At 36.2% G+C, this 24,180-nt stretch overlaps 3 protein-coding genes across 3 annotated transcripts; all 3 read right to left on the minus strand.

Moving 5' to 3' along the window:
* Positions 1 to 458: 458 nt before the first annotated feature.
* On the minus strand, positions 459 to 20,007 carry LOC136801704 (meiosis-specific protein MEI4-like). The gene is made up of 10 exons (XM_067058357.1): positions 19,862 to 20,007; positions 15,656 to 15,760; positions 14,627 to 14,753; positions 14,038 to 14,091; positions 9,305 to 9,394; positions 7,642 to 7,722; positions 7,216 to 7,322; positions 4,947 to 5,073; positions 3,523 to 3,639; positions 459 to 1,255 (listed from the first exon to the last, which is right to left on the minus strand). The coding sequence occupies exons 1-10, from the start codon at positions 19,946 to 19,948 to the stop codon at positions 1,140 to 1,142; spliced, it is 1,011 nt and encodes a 336-aa protein (XP_066914458.1). The 5' UTR covers positions 19,949 to 20,007; the 3' UTR covers positions 459 to 1,139.
* Positions 20,008 to 20,574: 567 nt separating this feature from the next.
* Positions 20,575 to 22,771, minus strand: LOC136801799 (putative leucine-rich repeat-containing protein DDB_G0290503). Its single transcript, XM_067058465.1, has 3 exons — positions 22,418 to 22,771; positions 21,396 to 22,304; positions 20,575 to 20,601 (listed from the first exon to the last, which is right to left on the minus strand). The coding sequence occupies exons 1-3, from the start codon at positions 22,769 to 22,771 to the stop codon at positions 20,575 to 20,577; spliced, it is 1,290 nt and encodes a 429-aa protein (XP_066914566.1).
* A 225-nt stretch (positions 22,772 to 22,996) lies between these two features.
* Positions 22,997 to 23,377, minus strand: LOC136801800 (uncharacterized). The gene has a single exon (XM_067058466.1). It carries the CDS (start codon positions 23,375 to 23,377, stop codon positions 22,997 to 22,999), a length of 381 nt encoding a protein of 126 aa, XP_066914567.1.
* Positions 23,378 to 24,180: the final 803 nt, after the last annotated feature.

Raw genomic sequence — 24,180 nt, forward strand, 5'->3', positions numbered from 1 at the left:
CCTAAGGGTGGCCACCCGAGGGTCGGGACGAAAAATCGGCGAAGAAGTCAGGAACCCAGCCCCACTGGAAAAGTTGGCCAAAAAATTGACTTCATTTCACCATTTGAAATTCAAGGGAAAAAATTGCACTCCAAAACTATCCTCGCTTGATTTTTCAACTTAGGAACAAATAATTTATTTCCCCGGTAGGATTTCGATATAAATTTCCAGCCCAACTGTGGGAAAAATTTCCACCGGGGCTGTGAGACAGGGGTGGGGAAAATGATATTTCAATTCAATGAAATGATTAACTAAAATTAAGATTTTATAAAATTACAAATTTGAAGTCAATAGCACGCACGCAGTTACGTTGGTGGCTCGTCTAAAATTTGGACAAACTGGGGAGGCAGTTTTAGAAGATTTTGATTTTGGCGCACCCTATGAAAAGTCTAGGTCGGACTCACAAAGATGAAAAAGGATACAATATAGAACGCGTTTTTTGCCTTCGTAAAATGATCATTGGGCTCTTCCAGAAAAAATCCGTTCATGGGGGGGGGGGGGAGGATGAATTGTCCAGGGGTATTGAAAAAATACCAAAAAATTGCAATGTCCAGGGGGTAAATTCCAATGTCCAGGGGTAATTTTTTGTGTCCACCACGGGGTTGATTTGATGTTTGTCCAGGGGTATAACCCATGTCCAGGGGGTTAAAGATCAAAATGTCCAGGGGTAATTCCATGAAAAAATAATATATCCTCCACCCTCCCATGAACGGATTTTTTCTGGAAGAGCCCATTTAACTTATATTTAAGGATTTTTATATGCTTTATAAGCAGATGCAAAATATGCCTGTATTGTGCCAAACAAAATGACATAAAGAGTTGCCAAGATTGGCGATGGAATTGCTTCGATCGATGAAAATCCATCATTCATTCAAACAATCTACAGCCCAACTCCTTCTAATTCGAATCACTCAAAACTTCTTTTTCCCTTGAAAATCCATGATTTATTCGAACAATCTATAATCAATCTATACCAATGAGGATTTCTCGAATTTGCAGAAAGTTATTTCCGCCATATTTATTTTTGCAATCCAGGTTTAACCTAGTTTGAGTGTGAATTGAATGGATGTTCGACAAAGAGGATCACATAAACAGTATTTCTACACCAATGTGGCCATACTCATCATGGAGCTGAGCTTCCACACCATATGCGTGTACATTGAAAATTGATTGGATACGCCAAACAAATTCTTGTCCAGCATCACAGCGTATTGATCTATGAGAAGAATTGAAGATTGAAAACAAATGTGTTCCAGTCGAATTGTTTCTTCTTAAACCTAATTCTCAATTTTAGTCCGCTGGAAAATAGAAAAGTGTACCCTATTAAGACTGTCGAATGTGCTAACAGCACTGGTTCAACTTCAGTATCTTTTAAATTACTCGTAGGCCCAATTGTAAACATCAACAGAAAATTTTTGATCTAAGAAATGTTTTAGCTTAGTTTTGGACTGAACCTTGTGACCACGCCCTTAAAATGAAAATTTTGAAAAAAAATGAATAAACCACCCCCATATATTCACCAAGGGAACAAGTGTCCAAAATTTCAATCAAATCCGACCAATTCTGAAGTCTTCAACCTGCCCCAAAGTTTTAGCCTCGCTTTGGCGCTAAAACTCGTCCCCAGGCCCCAAAAATCAAAATTTTCAAAAAATGAAAAAAACACCCCAGATATTCACCAAAAGAACAAATATGCAAAATTTCAATCAAATCCGACCATTTTTGAAGTCAGACACAGACAGACAGACACTGTCAGATTCTAGCTCAGCTGAAGTTGAGAATACCGTATAAATGGCAAGCTGGCTCAATGAGTTAATTCTTAATGGGATAAGACAGAAGATTGAAATTGCAGCCTCTATAAACTTCAGACTGGATCCCTCAAATGGCTAATACTGGATCACTCTAAATGGCTAATAAATCATATTGAAAAGGAACAAAATTTATAAAATGGAAATTTTTTGTTTGAAAATTCTATTTTACTTAGATTTCTATCATTTGACCAAAAACCAACTATATTGGACCAATAATGAGCATTTTAGCTCCAACCAGTGGGAACTACCTTAAGATTCCCATTTATATTTTACACCCCTGTGTCACAGACCGGCTGGTACTCTAGCCCCATTGGAAAATTTGGCAAAAATTTCGCACTCGGTGGGGATTTTAACCCCACTGGGAAATCGACTTTTCATCCTACTCAAAATTCAATGTAAAAAAATTGAACTCCAATACCATCCCCCACTGGATTTTGGAACAATAGAATATCGGGATTTCAAGAGGAAATTATATCCCCATTTAGGAAAAGTTCCACCGGGGCTGTGAGACAGGGGTGTTATTTTCTTTATAATATTTTTTTTACAAAACACCCAATTCAGGGGGGGGGGTCGGTAGTAAAATCTCAGACATAATGACGTTTACTACGGTGGTGGTGTGATGAAAAATCGAAAAATAATTTTACTCCCCAGGGTAGTTAAATACTAAAATGGGTGGTATCTATGTGTTAAATGTTGAAAAGATTTTACTACCTGGGTAGTTAAAACTGGTAAAATTAGCAAATTTTAGCTATTTTTGTAATTCTTTTAATTTTTTGGGTGACTTTTCTGAAAAAATCTGAAAATTTTTATATTTTTGAAAAAATTTTCTGTTGGAAAGTTGTTTGCTACAAACAAAAAATTCTCGAAATTTTTTGTCAATATAAAGAAGACTTTAATTCTAAGGGCAAAACATTAATTTTTGCACTAAGTGAAAAATGTGTCACAGAAATAATCATTTTTTAGCTTTTTTTGTAAAATCAGTCCGAAAAGCAACCAAAAAAAAGGTGGTCTCCATGACAAATTGTCCCAAAAACTTTTACTACCAGGGTAGTAAAATACCTCTTCCAAGAGTCTGGGTGGTGGTACCTTATTGGTATATATTTTCGCGTGTTACAAATTTTCGCGGGTACTTAATTTCGCGAGTTTTTTGGTCAATTTTCGCGAAATTTAATACTGTTTAAATTTTTCAAAATTACAAAATCGCGAAATTAAATACACGCGAAAAAATTTTATTAGTATTTTGTTAGTATTTTTACATCAAAAACGTTGTGTTTCAAGCAAAATCAGTCTTTTTCTTGCTTTATATTCCCACTTTCTGAAAATACCTAGTTTAGTGAATCGCGAAATTTAATACACGCGAAAATTTTCCAGAAGTCAGCAATCGCGAAATTTAATACACGCGAAACACGTTTTTTCGAAAAAATTTCGCGATTCGCGAAAATTTGTAACACGCGAAAATATATACCAATAAGGTATGTAAAAATTCGTAAAAATCCTTTTACTACTCATGTATGTCTGAGATTTTACTACCGACACCCCCTGCCCAATTCCCATTGCTTTGAATAGTAAAAATAAACAGGTTTGCACTCGAAAGTTGTCAACCATTATCTTAGATTATCTAAATGAAGATGATCGGACGATAGATTATTGCAACATCGATGAAAAACAAACCTACCAAAGAGGGACGCATTGATATGAGATGCAGCCTTTACAATGACGTCATGAAGGATATTGCAAATGTAGCAAATGTTTTGGTACTTGGAAACGTTCAAGTTGGTGAATGATGACAGATCTGTGAAATTATAAAATGTGACATACATACTTCACAACTAATATTTACAGTGTTGGGAAGAACAGTTATAGTAATCGAAAAATGGGGCATTCCATTTTATGTCCATAGTGAGGGGTGGATATTTGGATATTTCCAGGGGGGTAATTCGAGCAGAATTCCCAGGGGTCTAAGAGTGTTTTAAAATTTCCAATGGGGGTAAAAAAGTGGTTTTAGTACATCCAACGTCAAGGAACAGACAAGGAATTCCCTCTATAGCGGTAGTAATTTTCTACTGCAATTGCTGTATAAACATCGCTTTTACATTTTTCATAAACTGCAAATGCACCGCAGTATATACAAGAAACAGAATTCAAGATTCAAGGAGAAAACAACTTTTTCCTCGTACTATTTTTTACAATCGATGTTTGTTTACCTTTGTCGACCAGCACTATATGTATTCGTATATACCGCAATTGAGGGAATTCCCTGACTGTTTAAGGTATGAAAAGAATTTTTCAAAGGGTTCTTTTGCAAATTTTGCCCTATTGCCATTCTGATTCTCCACAGTAAGCATGGAAATTTATCAGAGTGAAAATAAGAATCAATGAATCAAAACAGGTTTTGATCATCATAAACCAGGGGATATTAAATGAGCTTTATTCACTTGAGATCGAACTAATCGAACACAATCGAAAGGCAAAATTCGTTTTGCCGAAACGATCAATAAATCGATCATTAACATCCCATTCCATATAAATGTAGAGAACAATACAATCAACTCTATTGGGTATATTGTATTACGATTCCGATACATATCGAGTCAATTTTCTGAATTCAAGAAAGTATATTCGACTGGCACTCTATTAATTGGTATTTTCCAGCATTAATTAAGCTCTAAAATTTCGATGCCCTTTTGCATATCTTACGAATTTTTACATCCGATAACATATTGAGATATTTCAGCACAATTGTCGCCATTAAAGTCTTCTTACTTTGCTTCATGATGATTTTGATCGCGCTGAGTCTAGTAAGAAGACTAGAGGATTCTGCCATCAATTTTTTAATTTCGTATTCAAAAATCATATAAAACTCATGAAACTATAATAAAAGTCTCCAAATTTGATGAAAATGGTCAATTGATCATGGTTTTCCGTTTGTTTTTCTCCAAAAAGGGAACGGATTTGGTGGTATGGATTTGCTACGTGCTCAAAGCAAAGCCAAACAATGGAGTCTGCCAAAGTACACCGGGCCACTTATCAGCACTATCCAGTCTATCAAAAAGCTATTAGTGGTCCCGGGATATTGTGAAATCAGCCACATTGTCTTACCTTTCAAAAGATTGGTGAAACCAGCGATTACACGTACCAAGATGGCGACAACATTTTCACATATCATTGGTGATGATTGGCAGAAGAGTAATAACGATGCTGAAAGCGCACTGTTCAATCTCTTACCCTAAACGAAGAAAATTGAAACTCATCATTATGCTTTTTAGATGCCACTAAATCTAAACTATTAATAAGCTGGGCTAAAGAAGAAAATGTTTTGTCTCTTTTTCATGCATTGTCGTAGCTTCAAAGTGGTTCAAATCTCATTTCGGGGACCAGATACATTGTCATCATCGTGTTAGAATGGCGCTAGACTTAGATAGTAAAGTAGGTTAAAGCCCGGGGGGGTACTAGGTTTGCGAGGTGACGGGAATGTCCGAGCCGAAAATCGAAAATCAACCCTTTGAGAGACAAAATTTTGGTGATTTTGGGACCCTTTGAGAGACTTTTTCCTAAATTTTGGTCCATTTTTTCCAAATTTTGGTTTGATTTTCACCAAATTTTGGTCCAAATTCTTGGATATCGTGACCCTTTGAGAGGGAAATTTTTGATTTTTGTGATTTTGGGACCCTTTCAGAGACTAACTTTTGAATTTGTACCCCTTTGAGAGACTTTTGAGGAATGAGAAAAGGTACCCTTATGGCTCGCACATACCCGGCACCCATTTTGCCTAAGTACCCCCCCCCCGGGGGTTAAAAGTCTCATAACATAACTCTTTCATAACACCCATAACACTCTCATAACAGATCATCCATTCTGCACATATCACGCTCAACTCTAAAGGGTCTGGCCTGATTGTCCAGCCAATACATTCAAAACCGCATTGTGTTTTGCTTGAAAATTAAAGCAAACTGGGTTCGCTCCATAGATATCATATTCTTTTACACACTAGATAGGCTAGTATCTAAACCGTGGAAGTGTGTCCAGTTTTGAAGACGACTAGTCCGCCACATTGTTTTCTATTTTAACTTAGATTTGTGAATGGTCGAATTTCAAAACATTCGAATCGCGCTGTTAACGACCATAATTGAAAACAAGATGACGGACTAGTTAGCTCTAAACCTGGACACCCTTCTATTGTAAGGGTAGCTCGATCCAGTCAAGTAGCATAGAATGCAACCCCCTGGCTCTTAGGGGGGGGGGCTAGAACCTAAAGTTCTGGCTGGGGGCTCTTTTTCCCTAAGATCAGGGGGGGGGCTACTTACTCAGGGGGGGGGCTATTTGTTTAGGTCTGTTCGAACCTAACAACTTTTTCCAAGAACTAAGAAATTTTTCTTTGTACATTTTGGTATTTTGTTTGTGTAATAATGAAGTCGTACTATTGACGTTTGTTGATTAGAATTTCAAAGAAGACATTATACATTTGGTATCTCTTTCTCTTGTGTGGACATGCAAAATGAAGACCTTGCATTGTTTGAAATTTTTAAGCATAAATTAAAAAAAATGTTTGTACCGGGTGACCCACGAAAAAGTTCGGACCTTTCTCGGCGTCTTGAGGCCGAACAAATGTCCCAAAGTGCTCGGAATTTTGGTATTTAAAAAGTAGATATCCTAACTTAAAATTTGAGCTATCACTTTTTAAATTTGACCAACTAGTTCTCTACTTATGACCTTTTAAACTCAAAATTCACTTTTCGGAAAGTGTAAAAAACAGGTAAAAAAGGGGTATCAAATTAGGTATTTTTAGACGTTTTTGATATACAGTTTTTGAGAAAATTCCTTGAAAGTGCCAATTTTGATAAAAACTAGTCTTGTTTTAAACAAAACTACTTTCAAAGGTGTTTTTAATAATGATTAATGTCATAAAACTCGTTAAATAAGTCAATTTATAAGAGATTTTCTAATTGATTGCATTAATTCAATACCTCTTTTTTACGTGTTTTTTACACTTTCCGAAAAGTGAATTTTGAGTTTAAAAGGTCATAAGTAGAGAACTAGTTGGTCAAATTTAAAAATTGATAGCTCAAATTTTAAGTTAGGATATCTACTTTTTAAATACCACAATTCCGAGCACTTTGGGACATTTGTTCGGCCTCAAGACGCCGAGAAAGGTCCGAACTTTTTCGTGGGTCACCCGGTATTTTGGTAGGGGGGCTGTCTATTTCGAATTTTGGTGGGGGCTAAATCTCAGGGGGGGCTGAACCTTCAGGGGGGGGGCTTCAACCCCTCTGCACTCTATGAGTAGTTAGAGATCAGCAGTTAGCTCTGCTGGGGGACTTCTTTTAATCCCTTCACTAGGCAGGTTGTTCTGACTTCGTTATATTCATACCTGAACAGGGTGAGCGTTCATGATCTTGGTGACCATGGTACGAATGATACTGTTACAAATTTCCTTGATGTTTTTATCTTGGCAAAAGTCTTTCACTTTCATCATTCCTGAGATTAAGAAAATCATTTATCATTCTATTGTTCTATGTAGGATTTGATTGTTTGACCACAGAGAACTATGGTGAATAAAATCTGCATTTGTATCTACGGTATGAAATAATTTCAATTTATAAACTTCTACTCATCAAGTCTGTAAAGAGGTCTAAAAATCATCTGGTGATGGATGTTATATAGAAAAACCTTTCACGTAAAAGAAAAATTCTTTTTGTGAATTTAAATTCTTAACGTGTCAAACTTTTAATGCAAATTTACATTGCGTACTTTCTACCAGTCTTCTATAAAACACAATTGAAAAACTTTTTGTTACCTGATAAATACTTTGAAGAGTTTTCCACGAGTGAAATTTCATGTTCATTTAATGCAACTTCTTTTAATGCAGCCTCGAGATCTGAAATTTACAAGAAATACATAGTATTAGCATCAACATTTTGAATCAAGGATGGCTACTGACTCATTCTTGTCAGTTTTGTTTCTTAAATTTTTGATCGGAATCAGGAATCACAGTATGTGAACATAATTGTCTGAATCTGAATTTCGCTCTTGAAGTTTCCCAGTTTTTGGAGTATCTGCTAATTAGTAATTTTACTAATACAATAATGACCGGTTAGTGCGGGCTGTACTGAGAAATATTGCCCGAGGTCAAGTAACGACCGAGCTTGCGAGGTTGTTACGTTGACCGAGGGTAATATTTTCAGTACAGCCCGAAAAAAACCGGTCATTATTGTATTTGTTAACCGTTTCCTTCAACTTTGATTGATTTTTAGCGCTTTATCAAGGAAAAATAGCGAAATAAAGCAGAAAAAACAAGCGAAAAGAGATAAAAAATTGCTATAATTTCTGACGTCAGAAATAAAAAATGAGAGAAATGATGTCAACGCATTGTTCATTTTCCTTTGAAAAAGTGACGTCACAATGAATTTTCCTAACGACGGGCAACTCTGGACAATGTAGGCCCGTCGTCATGCGAAAAGAACCAATTGCATTGCGCAAAAAGCCATGTAGCCCGCTTCGAAAAAGTAACCGGTTAACAATAATACAATAATGACCGGTTAGTGAGGGCTGTACCGATATATTGCCCACGGTCAAGTAACGACCGAGCTTGCGAGGTTGTTGCGTTGAACGAGGGTAATATTTTTCGGCACAGCCCGAAAAAAAAACGGTCATTATTGTATTTGTTAACCGTTTTTCTTTGATTTTTCGCGCCTTATCCAGAAAAAATAGCGAAAAACAAGCAAAAAGTGGCCAAAAGTTATTCTAATTTCTGACGTCGAAAATGAAAAATTAGACAAAGATGTCAACGCAGTGTTCATTTTCCTTTGAAAAAGTGACGTCACAATGAATTTTCCTAACGACGGGCAACTCTGGACAATGTAGGCCCGTCGTCATGCGAAAAGAACCAATTGCATTGCGCAAAAAGCCATGTAGCCCGCTTCGAAAAAGTAACCGGTTAACAATAATACAATAATGACCGGTTAGTGAGGGCTGTACCGATATATTGCCCACGGTCAAGTAACGACCGAGCTTGCGAGGTTGTTGCGTTGAACGAGGGTAATATTTTTCGGCACAGCCCGAAAAAAAAACGGTCATTATTGTATTTGTTAACCGTTTTTCTTTGATTTTTCGCGCCTTATCCAGAAAAAATAGCGAAAAACAAGCAAAAAGTGGCCAAAAGTTATTCTAATTTCTGACGTCGAAAATGAAAAATTAGACAAAGATGTCAACGCAGTGTTCATTTTCCTTTGAAAAAGTGACGTCACAATGAATTTTCCTAACGACGGGCAACTCTGGACAATGTAGGCCCGTCGTCATGCGAAAAGAACCAATTGCATTGCGCAAAAAGCTGTGTAGCCCGCTTCGAAAAAGTAACCGGTTAACAATGTTGAGTAATGAATAAACCATTTGACAAAATGAAAAAGTTTATAAACCTGGAAGGCTATAAAAAATTGTAATGCAGTAAACAGCGAACTCACCTGTTAATACATACTTAAAAGATGATTTAATAGTCGTCAAACAACTCGCGTCATCTTGCAGCCGATCATACCAATTCCCGATCGACAAAACTAGAAAAGAAAATGAAGGGACGGTAGAAGAGAAAAACCTCTCGACCATTACACCCTGATCACACCATTTTTTCGGTCTCATCAGTCTCATAAGACATCACAACCACATTTGCTCTGAATTGAAGAATGGCACCTGTTTAGCCAGCGAAAAGAAGCATTTACCTCGTGAATTATATCAATTGAAAATTAATTTTAGTAAAACTTTGGTTCTGTTTTTGTCATTTTTTTTTTTAATATACACGTTTTTAAAAGAAGTAAAAGTGTTACTAAAATTATATCGAGTTTGAATATCCAATCAAGTGCGAGATGTCTGTTTTTTGTGGATTTTTAACAAACGAGTTGCGAGTTGGTCCTACGAGTTGCGAGTTGCTATCAAATATGCGAGTTGCGAGTTGCTTTTTGCGAGTTGCGAGTTACGAGTTGCTTTTTTAAACAAATAAAAGTGCGAGTTGCGAGTTGAAAATTTCACGTTAAGACATAAAAATCGCGAGTTGCAAATTAAAATCGCGAGTTGCAAATTAAAATCGCGAGTTGCAAATTAAAATCGCGAGTTGAAAATTAAAATCGCGAGTTGGAAAATCAAAAGTGCGAGTTGAAAAATCAAAAGTGCGAGTTGAAATTTAAAATCGCGAGTTGCAAATTTTAATGTGTGAGTTTCAACCAGTGTGGAGAATTTTGTTGTTAGGGCGACATGTCTAGGTTCAAAATTGGAGACAAGTTTTGTATTGGAAGCATAAAAGCTGATAGAAAACTATTTATACTGTGAAACTCGTGTAATTCGAATCTTAAAATTTCATATAGTAGCTGGTAAAATAAATATTTACGATTCAGAATAAAGAAAGAAAATCCTAGATTGGAAATAATAGTTGTTCTCGTTCATTTGTGAGCATTGGCCCGATAGCTCTCATTCGTTCTGTCATGTCCTTGCGCTACTTTGAGAATCCCAATTACAAGGTCTCAAACGAAGGTTGTCTATTGCTCATTCCGACATCGACTTTTCATTTCTGCCTATCTTCTCTGAGGCTTCTTTCTGACCCCCTGGTGACTTTTCCAACTCATTTACTATGTTTTCTGACTATTCTAGAGTGTTTTAACTGACCTTGAATTATCGACCCGACCGGGGTTCGAACCATTGAGTTTCAAGCCGAAGGCTAGAGGTCAATCTCCTTGGTAGGACAAGAGCAGCCGCCGGCAGATTTTTTTGAAATATCTGTTATTTTTTCCAGGAGAGAAAATATTATGGATAAATCTAGGAGAGACTTTTCTCAAAACACACAGGTAAAATCCAGGGGTCGCCTTAAAGACATCTGTTTTTAAAATCCAGGAGCACATTTTAAAGAAAAACACATACAATTTTCCAGCGGACAATCTGTTCAAAAAATCCAGGAGCTAAATTGTGAAAAACACAACCAGATGCCAGATTTTTTTCCAGGGAGCTTTATAATTTTCTTAAAAGGTCTCATTTTCTAGGAGCATTTTAACTTTATTAGAGAATAGCTGTTGTATTTTTCCAGGAGCATAATATTTCTAGAGAACAGATATACATTTTCCAGGAGTCCCATTTTTTTCCCAGAACAGATGATATAATCCAGGAGAGCCCAGGATACAGAACAGATAGTTTTTTCCAGGAGAAAGGGACCTCAAGAACAGATATTTCATTCTTCCTAGCCGGTGGCTGCTCTTGGTAGGATTTGAAGCCAACAAATCCTACCAAAGTTGCGCGGCCTTGAGCGACCCGCCTGGTTTTTACACAAATGACAGATTGAAACTAAAATTTACCGCTTAATTTTGAAAAATATATCACTCGAAAACAAAGGAATTGCTAGATTCAATCCGTCATCAAAAATACGGCGCATATTTTAAGGCTTCAATTTTTCTTGCCTGAGAAAGGTTAGAGATTGACCTCTAGCCCTTCGGGCTTGAAACTCAATGGTTCGAACCCACCAAATGAAAGAGCTTCTGAACAGAAACCCAGCACACTATCCATTGAGCCACACTCGCACAGCAAAATATAAAATTTGAAAATACTTATATAGAATGACAAAAAAGACGGGAGTAATGTTATTATAATACGAGTAAATAAATTGCCCCTTTTTTAACCTGACTGAAATTCGAGCCGTTACTAGCAACACTGCGCGCCGAGTATGCACCCGGCACAGTGACAAGCCGTTACTAGCAATCCTGACCTAAGCAATTCCAAACAACAAAACCCCCGGAAAATTTAAAATACCGGAATTAGCATTAGACAACCTTCTTTTGAGACCTTGTAATTATTGTTTCCCGTTTTACACACTGACCGACTACACTTATATAATGAATTTGACACCGTGTTTATCCGAACACTTTTGATTGAATAATCGCTTGTGGTTTTTCGAATAGACCAAAACGTGGAGCAATCCATAGTAAATTAAGAGAATATAACCCGCCCCCCTCTGGTTTCGAACGTTTTGAGCGTTCGATTTTTATAAAGCCACTTACTTTTCGAATTACGAAAACATTCGAAATGACGAAATGAAAACATTCGAACATTCGAAAGTGTCGTGTAGATCGGGCCTTAATAAAAGAATGTTTGAAAAAGTTGAGTGTTTACCCGTAATAAAATCAAAATACCGGGAAAAATAATTTTTTTTTGAACCGAAAAAAATAGAGTGGCGTTGACTTCCTCTCAACAGTGGGAGTTTGGACTTTTTTCTGGAAAAACCAGTAGTTAACCTTCGAATTCCGCGCTGGACGCTGCTTAACCTATTAAGCTATCAACACACACGTACACTCACGAATAAACCCCCGCCCTGTGCTGTGCCATGCTGCTTTTTAAACCCCGCACGCGTGCGCATTATTTCATATGGATAAGCACTATTTACTATCGTAACTCAGAAAACCAGACGCTTGATGGTCTAAAAAAATATTTCTTTACCCTCAAAATATACCGTATGTCTGCAAAATAAAGACAATATAATAATCAAATTGCAAAAATGCGAAATTCATATAATTAAGAAAGGACGAAAGCAAATTTTCATTTCAACTGTTAATTTTAATTTGCAACTCGCGATTTTAATTTGCAACTCGCGATTTTAATTTGCAACTCGCGATTTCAATTTTCAACTAGCGATTTTAATTTGCAACTCGCGATTTTAATTTGCAACTCGCGATTTTAATTTGCAACTCGCGATTTTAATTTGCAACTCGCGATTTTAATTTGCAACTCGCGATTTCAATTTTCAACTCGCGATTTTAATCTGCAACTCGCGATTTTAATTTTCAACTCGCACTTTTGATTTTTCAACTCGCACTTTTGACTTTTCAACTCGCGATTTTAATTTTCAACTCGCACTTTTGATTTTTCAACTCGCGATTTTAATTTTCAACTCGCACTTTTGATTTTTCAACTCGCAATTTTAATTTTCAACTCGCACTTTTGATTTTTCAACTCGCGATTTTAATTTTCAACTCGCGATTTTAATCTGCAACTCGTGATTTTAATCTGCAACTCGCGATTTTGATGTCTTAACGTGAAATTTTCAACTCGTAACTCGCACTTTTATTTGGTTAAAATAGCAACTCGTAACTCGCAACTCGCAAAAACCAACTCGCAACTCGCATATTTGATAGCAACTCGCAACTCGCAGGACCAACTCGCAACTCGCATATTATCAATTCACTGTTTTTTTCTGTCGTTGCTGCTACTTTCACTTTTGCACACTTGCAAAACATAAACAAAGATAGCGATTTTTGTCAAGGCAGGATCCTGGTGATTTTTTAAGCTAGAAGGCATCTTTTGCTTGTAAAATGACGTTGCTGCTGTTCACACTATTGGAAATTTTACTCGAGTATCATTGTTGAGGTTATTTACCACTTCCTCTGGGAGAGGTGAGAGCTGCGTCCAGCTTAATTCACGCCATCACGCCAAATTTTCAATAACGTCATCAAGAAGATTCGGTTTAATTTTAATAAAAATATAGAGGATATTTGACATTATAGTATAATTAATACAGGGTGGTCCAAAAAAAGCTCTAGTTGTGCTATCAACTTCAAGTTTTGTCTGACTAAACTCCGAGAAACTTAGATTCCTACTTATCGATTTCAGCAAGAATTTTTTTGGCTCTCGTGACTCACTTCTGTTATTATCATGATTGATATTGCCATAATTTTTCCAGCACTGGAGATTTTGACCTTCTTTGGAGTAATTAGATTGGGAGTGATAGATATGCACCACTGCAACGACTTCACGAAATTATGCAACTTTTCTGTTTTTGTTCCACCCAATACGTCACTTTTTCTATTGTTTAAGTGACGTATTGGGTGGAAAATTTAAAAATCTCAGAAGACTCTCCAGTGGTGCATATCATGAATAGCCTAATGTTTTAGAGTAATATACTACATTAGCGAGTTAACATGTATTTGCACTTTTGAGCACGGTAGAGTGTCTGAAGCGATTTGGAATAACCCGCAATTCTGACCCGCAAAACCGAGGACGGTAAAAGTGCTGATTTACCGTCGTCTCAGCTGGTCTGGATCTAGTCAAGTTAGAACCTTACCGTTTCCGTTGCAGAAAAACACACATACATAAACTCGCTATTATGTCCTGTGATGCAGAGATTGATAACAAAATTATTTTGGAAAAGGGATGCATCTAGCTCTCTAACCTGTTCTAAGGAAGTCTCCATGGGTTTTGAATTCAACCACTGAGTTTTTGGTACCTAAACGAAATAGATGATTGCTATTGATCATTAAGAGTATTAAACATCGGTGATCAAAATGCGATCTGCCAGGCAAAACTCTGAAAGCATGAAGGGAAAATCTTTTCATGTAGGTATATCCCCTTCCACCTATCAAAAATATTAATTAATACCCTCTATAGATGTTCCTCAATTTTTCAAAATATGGACCACTTGCCAGGGATAGGTCAGGGGTCAAAACTTCAAACGGCCGTTCCTCAAAAACTATGATACCATCAGTTTCATCAACAATCCGTCATTGATGACCCGGATAAGGCTTTAGGGTGCAACAACTGAAAAGTATATCCGGCTGATCGAAATGGGCTATTCCGGAAAAAACTTGTACCCCCTATTTTGAGGAGATCTTTTTTGGTAAAGGTGACCCCCTGGATTTTCCACCTCATTTTACTGACCACCCTGGATTTTACACAACACTTCAATATAGGGGGGGGGTGCAGGCTATTTCTCTAATATTCCAATTTTCCATATTATTCTTATATTACATTTTCAGACTTACTGCTTTCTGTATCTGACTGCATTTGCTCGACTGTCAATCTTTGATCATCTGATTTAGACGATACCTTTAATCTAAGCATGACGATTTCTTGTTGAGCTTTCTTCAACACTGTCTCCATGTCTTTATACTAAAATTTTAAGTTACAACATGGTCATAAAAGCTCTTTTTCAGAGGCCAATTTGAAAGAGTACGTCGAGTGACTCACAAAACTTTTGATGATTCGCTCAGGTCGAACGATATCTTGCAAAATTGGCACCGAAATATTTGGTAGAAAAGGGGAATCCCTTCAAAACTTTAAAACCACAAGTGATTTTTAAGTACTTTGAAGCACAGTTGGAAAGTAGAGTTTTAACTCTGACTTTTAACATTAGACTTAAGACTTAGACCTTGGGATCTCAGAATCTAAAAGTTCAAAAAATGTTCCAATAAGGCTGAGAATATAGCCTGGAAGCCACTTATTAACCCCTCCCAAATAGAAAAATCCAATGAAACAAAGTGAAAGTACTGAAACTGCAATTCTTGCCCGAGCTTTAAATTCTGAAAAACGTTAAAATACCAAAAATTGACAATATATTTCAGCGCCGATTGTAGTTTAATCAAAAAGAGGATAGTCTTATAACTTAAATTTCGACTCGAACTATAACCCTATGTCAGTGTATCTTTACACCTTTGGAAAACTTTGAAATAGCTTATATTGGCAATTACTTGGCAGCTAAGCTAGACATCCTCTTTCCAATGAATGTAATTCTTAGCTCAGTATAGACTTTGTTTGGTATAGCTACCCTGCTAGACTGGAGTCTGGAGTCGTTTATAATTAGTGTAATACAGTAATATGTGTATTATATGATAATATGATAATTTTTACGGGACAATATGAGTTTGTATAAACTACAATGTCCCTTGCATTAATTTTATACTGATTTTCTATAATTCGGAATTAGTCGTCTAGCATGTTATATTACCCTGCAAACGTCCAAAGTATTTTTGTATCGCCCAGTACTATATTCCATATTTGAACCATCAATATACCTTAGTTTTCCAGGATGAGTCCGTTTCTTTGAGTCTGATGGCGAGTTGTTGAGCATATTCTTTTGATGTCACACCCTCTGGTTTGCTTCTTATGATGGACATCGCCTATGGTGGAAAAGTTGACAATACACCTTTTTACGGTTAGCTGCCTCGTATAAAAAGTCACCAAAATTTCGACTAAACAAACCATCTCATTGGCTAAAATAGGATGGTTTGTTTACTCGAAATTTTGGTGACTTTTCATACAAAACGGCTAACCGGAAAAATGTGTATTTGATAGACTCGGAAATAAAATCAATAAGGCCCTGGTTGAAATTGTCAAGATACAGGAAAAAATAAGAACGATTGACCATGACTTTTTGCGTGAAATTTCAACTTCATCAAGAGACACACCGGAAAAATGTTCGAGAAGAAATCATCTTGACGTTTTCGATGAATTTATGGTTGAACTTTTCACTGTAAATTATTGAAAGGTTACAGCTTTTCAACATAAACTCACCATGGCATTCTAAATCTAAAAAAGGAGGTAAAAGGTAGGAGTAACAAACAAGCTCCCGAATTCCTAAACTTGTGCCATGGTTGATTTTCGTCTATCTTCGTGTTTCTTTTCTCACCCAAATATTCCTTTATTTTGAAATTTTGAAGAGACGTCGAAATGTTGAATTGAGCCCCAAAAAACCGAAGTTGTTGCATGCTTGCTAGGTAAATTAAAGAACGCCATGCATGATGTTTAAAATCTTTTTGTTACTTTTGTAATGCAGGGTAGAGTAACAAGACGCTGGAGAAAACCAGTTTTTAAATCTCACTCTGTTGCAGGTAGAGTGATAGGGGCCACTAGGCAGTTAGCATCTAATAGTTAATCTGGTTTTTGTCCCTCTTCTGCTTGGTTCTTGAATTAAGGAGATATCTCTCGAGTTAGTTGAGTACTGCCCCACCCATGGGAAAATGGGTATGTAGCCGTTGCGCAGCACATACTATTTTAGCAATTGAAAAGATAATGGATTCTACACCAAACAGCACCAGGGTCCGGGATCAATCGGTAGTCCTTCAGGACACACCCTTGATCCCCGGGCAAGCCCCTGATTTTATCGATCATTTTTCTCTCTTTGATACCATAACGGGATCCAATGATGGAGAGATCTTCATCCCCAGTTCCTTGGGGAGGATTTCTTCTGACAAGAAAGAACCTGATCACCCAAAACAAAACAAATTACTGAGATGTACCAATCTCTTGAAAATTAGTACTTTCAATGTTCGAACCTTGAATGGACCTACACAAATAAACGAGCTCGTGCGTTCAATGTCTGAAAATTCCATAGACATGATTGCAATCCAAGAACATCGCATTTTTCACCCTGCTGATAACCTTATGTATTCTTCAAACTCTACTTTTCAACTTATTACATCTTCAGCAACCAAAAACTCTGTTAATGCTACGGTGGGAGGAGTAGGTCTTCTTCTTTCTTCCAAAGCTAAAAATAACTTGATTAAGGTAGAATCTATCACGCCTAGAATTTTGATTGCTGAGTTCTCAATCAATCCAGTTTTATCAGTTATTTGTGTCTATAGTCCACACAATAGCGCCCCCAAAGAGGAAGTTGAGGAATTCTATTTGGAACTTAAAAATGTACTCGACGATATTCCAAGACATAATTTCATAAGCATTGCGGTTGACTTTAATGCGAAGCTCGCATGTCCCGATGTCTCTTTCTCCTTTAATAAGCACACTAATCGCAATGGCGAATACCTCTTAGATCTGATTGATGAATACGGCCTTTTCTCCTCAAATAACTATTTCATGAAATGTGCCACTCACCTTTGGACATTCCAATATCCAAATGGCGATAAAGCTCAAATTGACTATATTCTCTTTCGTAAAAAATGAAGGAATAGTATTAAAGACTCCAGAGCATATTCCTCATTCTCCACTGTTAGCTCTGATCATCGTATTGTTTCCTAAAATATCAAATTGAGCCTTCGTGCATCAAAACACTCGAAGCCACACCCTGTGAAGAAAATCGATTGGAAGGAATCCTCTCTCAATCCTGAAATCCGTAACAGATTTACTGTCGAAGTATATAACCGCTTTTCTCATCTGTTCATTGAGGATCTAAATAAAGACAACATTGAACATGCTTATTCCAGTTTGATTGAAACCACTGAAAAAATAGCTCTCGAGCAGCTCCCTAGGAAAAGAAAAGAAAAAATCTCAAACTCGAAAGACATCCCGTCTGTCATTGCAGCAAGAGAAAATCTCAAACTTGCAGCATCTCTCTACAACAATGTCCCTACGCGCAGGCGAAAGGCAAATTTAGATTCTTGTAAAGCTAAACTTGACGAGGCCTACCTAGAAGCCGAAATATCCTTAAAACGGCCAGATAAACTCCATGTCTGAATACTTCTCGCATAACTCTCATCGAAATGCATGGAGCCTAGTCAGAGAGCTTAGTGGAAAAAATTCGAAACCCCCCATTCAATTAAAAGGCGGATCCATTGCGAAACGTCTAGATAATTGCCTCAATCATTTTAAAAATCTTCTTGGCAAAAAGCCAATTCTCTCTGAAAATAATTCTCTACCCAGGGAACAAATATCTCCGCCTTTGGACATTCCTCTTTCTCCTTCACTTTAAAAGAATTAACAAAGGTCCTTTCCCAAACTAAATCTTGTAAAGCTTTCGGTCCAGATAACATTCCACCTATTATCTGGAAAGACGAAAACTTCCACAGTTTCCTTCTTAATCTTTGTAATATCGCGTTCGAAGAAAATGTTTGCACAAATCATTGGCTAAAATCTCATATCATTCCTGTTCCGAAAAAGGGAGACCTCACTCTTGCTACTAACTATCGTGGTATATCTCTTCTTCCAATAGCGGCCAAGATTTATAACAAACTTTTACTCAATAGGATTAGGTCTAAAGTCGAACCCATTCTTCGTAAAAACCAAAATGGTTTTCGTAGTGGGCGCTCCACACTAACACAAATCCTATCCCTTCGTCGCATACTTGAAGAAGCCAGGAATTTCAATCTCGAAGCTATACTTGTATTTGTTGACTTTAAAAAAGCTTTCGATTCAGTTGATCGAGATAAAATGTTTGATATCCTCTCACTATATGGCATTCCCTTGAAAATCATTAATGCCATCAAGCTTCTTTATACAGACACCAAATCTTCTATCCAGACTACAGACGGCGAGACTGATACTTTTCCCATCTTAGCAGGTATCTTGCAAGGTGATACCCTCGCCCCGTTTCTTTTTATTTTAGTTGTAGATTACATCATGCGTGTTTCTGTTGATAAAATCTCACATTGTGGTTTTCTACTTGAACATAAACTTGGGCCTCGTAGTCCAGCGACTTATCTCACTGATACAGACTTTGCTGATGATATAGCTCTAACCAGTTCTAAGCTTTCAGACGCTCAAAAATTACTAAATGCACTAGAATCGGCTGCAAATTCCATAGGCTTACATCTTAACGAATCAAAAACCGAGTTTTTCAGTCTCAATCCCATTGATCCTTCCGAAAGTATCAGAACTGTTGCAGGAATCAAATTAAAGAAAGTTGACGATTACAAATACTCCTATATCTCGTCATCTGAAAAAGATTTTAAGATTCGCAAAGCACTTGCCTGGAGTGCGTGTAACAAACTACACAAAATTTGGACATCTTCTCTTCTTGACTCTAACCTTAAGATTAAAGTTTTAAATCCACCATAGAACCTATCCTTCTTTATGGTTCGGAAACGTGTATCACACGTATATTAGAAAAACAACTCGATGGAACATACACACACCTTCTAAGAAGAGTTAAAAATCTTTCCTGGCGCGATCATCCCACTAAAAACACCATCTATGGTTCGATTAAGCCTATCTCAAACATCTTAAAGGCTAGACGTGTTCAGTTTGCTGGTCATTGCCTTCGTGCATCCACAGAAGTCATCTCCTCTTTCTTACTCTGGAAACCCAAGCGGCTGGTTCAAAGATCGAGAAAGTTAACTTTTACTGACGCAGTTAGCAGGGACACTGGACTTCTTTATAGTGACCTGGAGACTGCCATGCGCGACCGCGATTCTTGGCGCCAGAGGGTGGAATCCATCATCTCGACCGCGGTCGAAAGATGATGATGAACAAGACGTCTTCCGTTGGATGAATGATCAATAAGGGTCACTGTTAATAACATGCAAAATAAAATCAAAGTTCTCTCTTACCAATGCAACTTTGAGAGTTTCAGCGAAGGCTTTGCGTTGGGTTTCATTCTCCTCTTCCATGGATGGTTTTGTAGTTGAGCTATCCATTGTGTTGTTATATGACGACTTATTTGTTTATATTATAATATCCATTAGTTTTTTTTTCTGAAAAAAAAAATGATGGATTTTGATCTTTCTTCAAATATAATGAAATTTTTGCAGGATTTATTTTATTTTCGCGAGAATCAAGTTTTCGCGAATTCCACGAATTCAAAGATTAAAAAAACTCGTCTTTGCTTGAGATTGCTTAGAAACGATTTTGGTTAACATAAAATAAACAAATTAATCCACTCAAGGTAACTAAAGATCCAAAACAGGAAGAGTTTATTTAGTTTAATTAAATAAGAATTGGACTAACAAAACACAGGATTGGCAAGTGAAGAAAATTACCTAATTTTCTAATCTCCAATAATCGGACACCGTTAGGGAGAAAACTTTTTCGAGGATGCCCACTTTTAGCAGTATCTAGTATCTCTATTTTTGAAGAATACGTACGTCATATTACCTTTGTAAAAAATTCAGATACTTCTATTTAAAATTTCTATTTTTGGAAAAGTTTGAGCATACCTTCAACTCTCTCTATTTCGAACCTCTTTTATTCGAATCTTTCTGAAATTCTCTAATTCGAAAAAAAATTTGGACCTTGAAGATCGAATTAGAGAAAGTTAACTGTATCAAGAGTTTGTTTCGTTTCGTTCATTCTAAAGAGTTGATATTTACAATCTGATATTAATATTACTTAAAGTAATTTGAATACGCTAAAATATCTATGCTATAAAAACTTGAAATGAAAATAAAAATCATGAAAATAAAAATTTAACCTATATATCATCATAGTAGATAAAATCTTAAAATAAAATCAGAGAATTAAAATTTTTAGTCTCGAGTTCTGAAAATGTTTTAATTATTCGAATTTTTCAAATAGGGAAGTCAGGTGAAAAAAACACATCTAACACCTAGTAATCACAAAAATATACGTTCGTTTTCTATAAAAATATTCTAAAAATTTAAATATCATCTTAAATAATAACGTAGGTGTATCAATCTCGCATTTTATAAAAAAAATGTACCCTAGCCAAAAAAACTGAATTCCATAAAACTAATTCCCCGAAAAAAAAGTCTTGTAAAAGATATGACACTAGACAAAAATAAAGCTTAGCCCACTGTAAAGTAACACTCACATTCCAGCACTAGTTAAAAGGGTGTCTACGGAATTTTTGTTACCATTTTCAAGGTTTTCAAGGTTTTTTTTGGCAATAGTCAATTTCACGGTAACTGTGTTCGCTTTTCACGGTAACTGTGTTCGCTTTTCCCGGTCGAATTACAAATGTGGCTATTTTCCATCCACATATTTGAAAATTTCCTAAAAATTTAAAGAAATTTGTCCAAAATAGGGCAAAACCGTGATAATTATTTCCCGAGAAATGCGATTTTTTTCAAATCTTTTTATGACCGCGAAAACTAGTTCCCGCTAAAATAAATTTACACGAGGTACCTGTAAATCATTCTGTTGTTTGGTCACCGTTTCAATCTTCACCAATAACTCGTTTCGATTCATGTCCCAATCTTGTTGCATAGTATTCTTGCCAGCCTTCAACCCTTCATTCTCTTGTCTTAATACTGTCAAATTCTCATCCAAACACGTTTTCTCTGTTTTGTTTTTCGATATAATACGTGCCATTTCTTCTTCACGTTTACGTAAACTTAATATGATTTCACGTAACTCATTAATCTCCTCATCTTTATCGAAATTATTTTGATTTTCAGATTGGTATGTTTCCAATTCTTTTGAAAGTAATGATAAATTTTGTTTCAGATCCGCATTGACCATAGAAACCTCCTCAAGTTCATTTTCCAGCGAATTAAATTTGATTTTGTATTCATTCAAATCTAAGTGAGCCGTCTGTAACGTGGTCGATAGTTCATCTCGCTCATGACTCATTCTATCAATTTCACCATCGCTTTGCAATTGTAATGTTTTAATCTGTTTTTTGTAAGTTTCGATGCAAACTGATTTTTCTTGTTCACAATTTCGTAAAGATGTTTTCAATAGCTCGTAATCCGCTTCTAGTACCGTCAATTTTTCATCGTAAACCGACTTTTGAGCCGCTAATTCAGACTTTGATTGTTGATTCAGTTGATCAATTAACGACATATTATTTGTCTGTTTTTCTTTCAGATCCATAGCCTCGTTTTCGTGCTGTTTGATCCTCGATTTGAGTTCCAAGATAACCTTTTCCCTTTCCTCGATTTCGATTTGGAGACTCTCGTTTTCCTTCCGACTACATTGTAAATCTTTCGAAAGATCTTCATAATTTTGACTTAAATTTTCTAGTTTTACATCACTTGAAGTTAATTTCTCATTAAGACTTATATTCTGCTTTTTCAGATTTTCAACTTCGACCTGATTAAAAGATAGACATGTTTCTTGTTCCCTTTTATACTCTCTAAAATGATGGCTAACAGCTTCCAGTTCGTTTTGCAAATGACTTAATTGGTTCTCCAAAGTTTTTTAACGGCTTCACTCTCCACAGTATAGCTTAGGTGATCAGTCTCCAATTGATCAATTTTACATTGTAGCTCCTCACGAACTTGTTTCGTTTCATGTGACAGGCGTTCGTTTTCAATAACTTTACTTGATAATTCCTCTTTCATTTGTGACTCCATCGATTTAACATTGTCACTCAATGAACTATTCTCTTGCTTTAAAGTTTTGATACGTTGCTTAAGAGAGTTAACCTCCTTCTCGAAATTCAGTATCTTGGAACGATCATCGTGCCCTTTCTTCTCAAGTTTCTCAACCGTTGCTTTTAAAGTCTTGTCGCGTTCTTCAGAATTCAATAGCTTCGATTTCAATTTCTCGACCTCCATCTCCAACGAATTGTTCGTCTGTCGCAATTTTTCTGTCTGGTTTTCTCATCTGACACACATTTTTGACTGGCACCTAACTTCCCTTATAGCTCTCTTAATTCCTCGTGAACCAAAAAACTCTCATGCTTCGATTGATTTGCAAAATCATTTTTCTCATCCATAACCATTTTTAACTGATCCTGAAGATAGACACCATTTTCCGTCACATCACGCAATTCTCGATCTTTAAATCCTGATCTCTTGTCGCAAAATTGAATTGTCTTTAATCAAATCCTGTTCTTTTTCTTTCCGACATCTTAATTTCTCATCTTGGTTCTTCAATTTCCCAATCAAACGATCGACCTCAGAACCCAAAGTCTCTTTCTCAATTCGCAAAACAATAGATTGGTTCTTCATTTCTTCTTCGCTATTTCTTATCCGTTCTAAGGACGCTGTATCTTTTGTAGCCGCCAAATGGATCTCCTGATTGACCTTTTTGAGGGCCTCAACCTCATCCTTCAGGTTCGTATTATCACGCTTATATCTGTCAATCGAATGCAATTGCTCGTTATATTTCTCTTGTAAATTTTCCTGCGTTTTTAATAATTTTCCAATTTCTTCCTCCATCAAATTTAACTTTTTTAACAAAGTATCACTGGGCGAAATCTTGTCTTTCCATTTTCGAAAGATGTTGAGAAGATCAACTTTCGACAAATTTCCAAAATTTTCGAAAGATGAAGTTTCAAATTTGTTGAAAGATATTGGAAGCTCAACTTTCGATGTCTTTCGACTTTTAGGAAGATGAACTTCTCTATTTTTCCAAGATTTGGAAAGACGAACTTACAAGTTTGTTGAATTTTGTTGAAAATTCATCTTCCTACAACTTTCTATTTTTCGAAAGACGAACTTCTCTGTATTTCAAAAGTTTTGAAATATGAACTTTCAATTTTTCAAAAAGATGTCGAAAAGTCGTTTATCGACGTCTTTCAACTTTTCGAAAGATGAATTTCTCTGTATTTCAAAAGTTTTGAAATATGAACTTTCAATTTTTCAAAAAGATGTCGAAAAGTCGTTTATCGACGTCTTTCAACTTTTCGAAAGATGAATTTCTCTGTATTTCAAAAGTTTTGAAATATGAACTTTCAATTTTTCAAAAAGATGTCGAAAAGTCGTTTATCGACGTATTTCAACTTTTCGAAAGATGAACTTCTCTGTATTTCAAATGTTTCGAAATTTGAACTTTCAATTTTTTTAAAAGATCGTATTTATCGACGTCTTTTAACTTTTCGAAAGACGAACCACGAACTTCTCTGTTTTTCAAAAGTTTCGAAATAGAAACTTTCAATTTTTCAAAAAGATGTCTAAAACTCGTATATCGACGTCTTCCAACTTTTCGAAAGGCGAACTTTTACACTTTTACGTTTAATGTT

Source organism: Clytia hemisphaerica, unplaced genomic scaffold (assembly GCF_902728285.1).
Source record: "Clytia hemisphaerica strain Z4C2 unplaced genomic scaffold, Clytia hemisphaerica genome assembly, whole genome shotgun sequence".
Lineage (NCBI taxonomy): Eukaryota > Metazoa > Cnidaria > Hydrozoa > Leptothecata > Clytiidae > Clytia > Clytia hemisphaerica.

What these genes read in the sequence shown, in the direction of transcription:
- LOC136801704 (XM_067058357.1), bottom strand. Translation starts at nt 19,948, where the DNA reads ATGGATAGCTCAACTACAAAACCATCCATGGAAGAGGAGAATGAAACC. An exon ending in AAACTCTCAAAGTTGCATTG is followed by an intron (nt 15,761 to 19,861) that starts GTAAGAGAGAAC and finishes TTTCCACCATAG; the next exon opens with GCGATGTCCATCATAAGAAG. An exon ending in CTCTTCAAAGTATTTATCAG is followed by an intron (nt 7,323 to 7,641) that starts GTAACAAAAAGT and finishes TCTTAATCTCAG; the next exon opens with GAATGATGAAAGTGAAAGAC.
- LOC136801799 (XM_067058465.1), bottom strand. Translation starts at nt 22,771, where the DNA reads ATGGAGGTCGAGAAATTGAAATCGAAGCTATTGAATTCTGAAGAACGC. An exon ending in ATACTGTGGAGAGTGAAGCC is followed by an intron (nt 22,305 to 22,417) that starts GTTAAAAAACTT and finishes TCTTTTAATCAG; the next exon opens with GTCGAAGTTGAAAATCTGAA. An exon ending in AACAACAGAATGATTTACAG is followed by an intron (nt 20,602 to 21,395) that starts GTACCTCGTGTA and finishes TCAACTCTTTAG; the next exon opens with AATGAACGAAACGAAACAAA.
- LOC136801800 (XM_067058466.1), bottom strand. Translation starts at nt 23,377, where the DNA reads ATGGAGGAAGAAATTGGAAAATTATTAAAAACGCAGGAAAATTTACAA.